At 37.0% G+C, this 6,000-nt stretch overlaps 1 protein-coding gene across 10 annotated transcripts in view; it reads left to right on the top strand.

Moving 5' to 3' along the window:
- The window catches only part of neo1a (neogenin 1a), a 242,255-nt gene that overhangs the window by 161,945 nt on the left and 74,310 nt on the right, over positions 1–6,000 (top strand). For all 10 annotated transcript variants that reach the window (XM_055011913.1, XM_055011908.1, XM_055011906.1 and 7 more), the window contains exons 6-7: positions 2,976–3,130; positions 3,293–3,413. In XM_055011913.1, coding sequence (XP_054867888.1) covers positions 2,976–3,130; positions 3,293–3,413 — 276 coding nt within the window. The remainder of the gene's footprint in view (positions 1–2,975; positions 3,131–3,292; positions 3,414–6,000) is intronic.

Genomic DNA, 6,000 nt, shown 5'->3' with positions numbered 1-6,000 from the left:
TATTCCATGTACCTCTGGGGTTTAGGAACGCTGTCCTGGTTGGTCTCAGCTCGTCTTCACCCTCACGTTGTCTTCATTTACAGGCACCAAAAAATATTGTTTCCTTGTCTGAAAAAAATCCAAAAATTCAGCAAAAAAATCCCCCAAATTTATGAAAATTTGAAAAACCTTCAAGAAGAAAATTCCAATAATTCATTAAAAGTTTCGCTTAAAAGTTTTATTTTAAAAAATCCCCCAAATTTGGCAAGCAAATTCTTGTAAATATTTTCAAAAAATGAGTAAAAATCTTCCGAAAAAAATCCTAAAAGTATCTAAAGTGATTCCATATATATCAGTAAAACTTTTAATATTTTCTTTAAGAACATTCACAAAAAAATCAACCAAAATCCAACGAAATTTGCTGGATTTTGGTTGATTTTTATGTGAATTTTTGTGTGATTTTTTATGTGATTTTTTTTCCCCCATGGAGCTATACCTCGACCATGTTTAGTTCAGGGGCCATCGGAAAATCCAACTATTCTTTCTGTTCTTACATTTTCTGACTCTGATAAATGGTTTTTCTGCAAAAGATAACATGGCTTTCTAATCTTCTGGCAGGTTTTAGGGTTCAGAAGGTTAAAACTGTATCAAAACCGATTTTTCCACACAAGCTGGCAAAAAAAGTGAGAACATATGTCCTTTGGTTTTTTTAATTGAGGGTACAGAGAGAATGGCGTCTCTTTGTGTGCAGCTTCTATTGGGTTGTGTCTCTTCTTATCTCTGCTGTGTGCTGAGCAGGAAAACTCCAAACAGATGGACAAAGTGCACGTGAAGGTCATGGAAATACGAACCCTCTGGATCCTGGAGCTGCAATGAGGCTGTTGTTGAAGAAATCTGTTTGCAGGGGATATTGTAGCTTTTTCCCATTTTAATTAGAAATAATTATAATTTTGAAGTCTCTGGCTGTCATTACCAACCGGATAGAGGCTAATCTGTTAATGATGGCGAAATTAGCCGCTGCTACAATCAGCAGATGAGGAAGACTTCACCTCCCAACCTGCCTCTGTGCTGAATAAAGCCAAAAAAATGGACCTTTCCCACCCACTCCTACTAATATCCAATCATGTCGTGTCAATAGCTGCAGAATAGATGCTAATAAGCAGCTATCAGAGCCCAGGAGGCCGACACACGGCGGCACGCTAACAATGCGCTCATTTAAATTGTGGTCAGCGAGGTCGCCGCTTATCATACAGCAGAAGCACTCGTGCACAGAAACGCACACGTGCACATGCACAACCCGTCTTACTGGCTCTCCTCACAATGCGTACAGTCCAATTACAGAGAGAGGACGAGGCCTGGGCCGGCTGACCTTGTTCCAGGACAGATTGATGAGGCACTGTATCACCCAGCAGATCAAATAACTCCTTTCTGGCCCTCATTACCAGGACTCGGGGAGATCTGCAAGTGCTGGGCTTAGCTGCAGCAGCGTGCTAGCACACTGCTAGCAGAGATTTAACCCGTTCCTGGATAAATAAGAACCAAGGTTGCTCAGCCTCTTTTATCAAATACTCCCAGTGTCGCCTCCTGCTAAAAGAAGGTCACAGCCGTGTGAAGGACGTAGGAAATAATTGGAGGAGTTGTTGCTAGATGACGCTGTTTGTTTTTCTGCTCTCTCTCTCAACTAACTGGCAATTTGGCAGTTGAAGTGGAGGCATGGCATCATTTAATCTGGTTCATTTCCTGCCAGAGACTGTCGTAGTGGAGTCTGGTTAGTCTTCACAAATTGGTTACTGGGTTTCAAAAGGAAAGGATGACTCATACACTGGCAAAAATGCCCCTCTCAAAACAAGAAAAAAAAACTTATTTCAAGGAACTTTTGCCTTGAAATAAGTGAAAAAATCTGCCAATAAATGTCTTGGTCAGATTTCTTGAAATAAGATATTTGTTTATTTAGAATATTGAGATCTTAAAATTAGCAGGGAAAACTTATTTTAAGCTGTATTTTACCAGGATTGTCAGGCTTAGGTGTCTTAAAATAAGCCAGGCATGCTAAAAAAAAAACTGCAGTTTTTCACTCAAAAATAGATTTTTGCTTTCATTTAACCTTCTATTTTGAGATGTATTAAACTTATTTTGAGTTTTCTTGTAAAATTCAACTCAAAACAAGATAATTTCAAGATTATTTGACTTAACAAGATATTTAAGATGCATTGTCTTAACCCTCGTGTCGTCCTGCGGGTCACATTGACCCGTTTTAAAGTTTGAAAATGTTGAAAAAAATATATTTTCAGAGTGAAACTTCTGATGTCCACATTTTCAACATTTTTGGGAAATCTTTGAACATTTTTTGGTGGAAAAAAAGAAATGTTAAATTTGTTTTTTAAGAACATTCACAAAAAAAATGAACCAAAATCCAGCGAATTTTGATATATATATATATATATATATATATATATATATATATATATATATATATATATATATATATATATATATATATATATATATATCTGCTGAGACAGTGCTTGTGTGCAACATCCTGGATGGATGGAAGAGAGGTCCCCATGATCTTCTCTGCCGTCCTCACCATATATGTATATATAATGTCTGACAAACTTACCATCCAACACCAGCTGTGATGTGTTTCCATGTCAAGTTATCATTCAGAGAGAAAGGTAGAAGTAATAAAAAGTCTCTTGGTATCAGTGATTGTGCTTCTGTTCTGATGAAGAGAGAGTTTTCTTCCTGAACAAGGTGGGGACAGCTCAGTGGTTTTAGCACAAAACACCCATTTAGAACAGCCTTCAGACCAGGAGTTATGCAGTAAAATGAATCATTTTTGCAGGATTTCCAGCTGAAAAGTTGAAAGTCACCCTGTGGAGATGTAAGAGTTGCATTAATTTGCTGAAAGGAGAACAATACGGGACCTGTTACGATACATGCAGCATTATTTTTGAAATTTCTCTGACTCCTCCGCTTTCATCTGTATTCCACAGTTCCTCCGCAGTTTGTCAAGCGACCAGCCAACATTTACGCCCATGAGTCCATGGACATCGTGTTTGAATGCGAGGTGTCCGGGTCGCCTGCTCCCACCGTTAAATGGGTGAAGAACGGAGACGCTGTCATCCCCAGCGACTACTTCAAAATAATCGTGAGTTAATTTGACACTTAAATGGTACCTTTCCGCCTTTTCTGCAGCAGCTACGTGGGTTTGCATGATTTTACATCACATAAGTATCATAATTAGGGCTCTGAGATGGATTAAAAGTGCTGCTTATAATAATAACTGCCATACATTTGCACACTCCTGCAGAAGGAGCACAACCTGCAGGTCCTGGGTCTGGTCAAGTCAGACGAGGGTTTCTACCAGTGCCTGGCGGAAAACGACGCAGGAAACATCCAGTCCAGCGCACAGCTCATCATCCTGGATCACGGTACGACACTCAGCAGCACCCAGCACCATCATATCTAATCCATAACTAGATTTAAAAAGCTTCTGACAGACTCCTGCACACTGTTTAGAGTGAAAAAATACTTTTATAAGCAGCATTTACGTGCATAAGGTCCAAAACTTTAACCCTCCTGTTGTCTTCATTTACGGGCACCAAAAAATATAGTTTCTTTGTCTGAAAAAAATCCAAGAATTCAGCAAAAAAAATTCCCCAAATTTCTGAAAATTTGCAAAACCTTCAGGAAGAAAATTCCAATAATTCCTTAAAAGTTTCCCTTAAAAGTTTTATTTGAAAAAAATCCCCCAAATTTAGCAAGAAAATTCTTGTAAATATTTTCAAACAATGAGTAAAAATCTTTCAAAAAAAATCCTAAAAATATCTATAGTGAAAATCCAACTTCTAATATTTTCCTTAAGAACATTCACAAAAACATCAACCAAAATCCAGCAAAATTTGCTGGATTTTGGTTGGTATTTTTTTGTGAATGTTCTCAAGAAACATTTTTAACATTTTTTTTCCACCAAAAAATGTTCAAAAATTTCCCGAAAATGTTGAAAATGTGGACATCAGAAGTTTCACTGTGAATTTTTTTTTTTTTTCCCACATTTTCAAACTTTAAAACAGGTCAATTTGACCTGCAGGATGACGCGAGGGTTAACATGTTCAATGTCACAGATATAAAACACTATTTATAGTAGTAATCATAAATATACCCTACAATTACTTACAACCCTCCCAGGGCAAAGCTGCACACGTACATTTATAGATGAGAAGCATTTCCATGGCAAATGACTAAAAAACATCAATGAATGATACAAGAAGGTCAAATAAACTTCCATTCTGCACATAACACAGCCTCATACTGCAGATAGTAATCAGGATTGAAAGGACTGTAAACATCACATTAAGTGAGTCCTTACAAATAGAACCTTTAGAGGCGACTGCAGTGAAGAAAATACACACATTAACTCTCAGAAAAGACCTTTCCCCGTACGGTAAACAGCTGAAACTGATGTATTTACTAAGAAATGTTCCGTGTCTGGTCAGGTTTAAAAAGCATTCGTTCACAGTCGTTTAAACTGGGATTATTTCTTAACAGCTCTCATGAATCACAGTCCTGGGAGAAACAAAATAATCATTCTTTTACTTTTCTTTGAATGTTTTAATGGTGCTGTTAGGTACAGTAGTTGATCCTTAGAGCTGATAGATTCCTGTGTTTATCCAAAGAGCCATAACTGAAACAATCCCTGCAGACATAGTGGAAGAGTCTGGCTCTCTGGCTCATCTGTAAACAGCTGGATGGACTGTAGAATCCGTGCACATCTGTGAAAGTGTGAGAGAGGGAAGTGAACAGTGAAATGAAACCACTGGGATCTTGTTAAACAAGAGGCGACTCAAAGGGACCAGGAGTACATCTGGGCCAAATGATGCTCCGTTTGCTCTCCGTCCATTCTACATCCACAGCTGCAGAGATGTTGTGCTGTTTCATGTCTGAGGATGCAGGATCCTCCAGTTTGTGAAGGCGCAAGAAGCTGTTTCTAAACACATATTCTCCTGTTTGAACATGAACTACACTGGAAAAAATGCTCCTCTCAAAACAAGAAAAAAAACTTATTTCAAGGAACTTTTACCTTGAAATAAGTGAAAAAAATCTGCCAATAGAACAAATGGAAAATGTCTTGGTAAGATTAAGATGTGATATTTAGAATATTGAGATCTTAAAATTAGCTGGGAAACTTATTTTAAGCTCTATTTTACCAGGATTGTCAAGCTTAGGTGTCTTAAAATAAGCCAGATATGCTAAAAAATAGCAGTTTTTCACTCAAAAATAGATTTTTGTATTATAGCGGCACTGCTCTAGATCTAAGACCATCTTGTACTTCAAATGAGATTACAAAGATTAATTGAAGCATTTTCAGATATGTCTTCTCACAGTTAGCTAGAAATCCTAATATTTACTCGTATTTTCACAGCATTTGTTGTGTTTTAGGGTCAGCCAGCGATGCCCAAAATCAGCTGTTTTTAACTCAAAAATAGACATTTGCTTTTTAAACATTCATGCTGAGTACTAAATTTAAGATGTATTTGACTTATTTTAGGTTGTATAACAGCGACATGACTCTAGATTTAAGACCAGCTTGTCCTTGAAACAAGATTAAAAAGTGTGACTTAAGCATTTTAAGTTATCTGTCCACATACAGTTGGATGAAAATACATTAGTTGTAAATATGACCGTGGTTCTTCCTCCCTCATTTAGAAATACCTCTACACCATGTAAACAGTCTAGTATTGAAATCAACTATTTGTTTTTGAATTTACGCATTAGCAAACTGGACAATATGAGCTAATTGGTGATTTTCCAATAAAATGCATTTACTTCAATCAAGTCAAGTGTATTTCTTAAATCCAGATTGTGTAGCTTCTACAAATAACACCTCAGCTTGGAAAATGTCTGAAAAGTAAAATGAACCTTGTTTCTTGTAAAATACAACTCAGAACAAGATAATTTCAGGATTGTTTGACTTAACAAGATATTTCAGATGCATTGTCTTAAAACAAGTCCCTCCAT

This window comes from Amphiprion ocellaris, chromosome 1 (assembly GCF_022539595.1).
Source record: "Amphiprion ocellaris isolate individual 3 ecotype Okinawa chromosome 1, ASM2253959v1, whole genome shotgun sequence".
NCBI lineage: Eukaryota > Metazoa > Chordata > Actinopteri > Pomacentridae > Amphiprion > Amphiprion ocellaris.
This window is presented reverse-complemented; position numbering and strand designations above follow the sequence as displayed.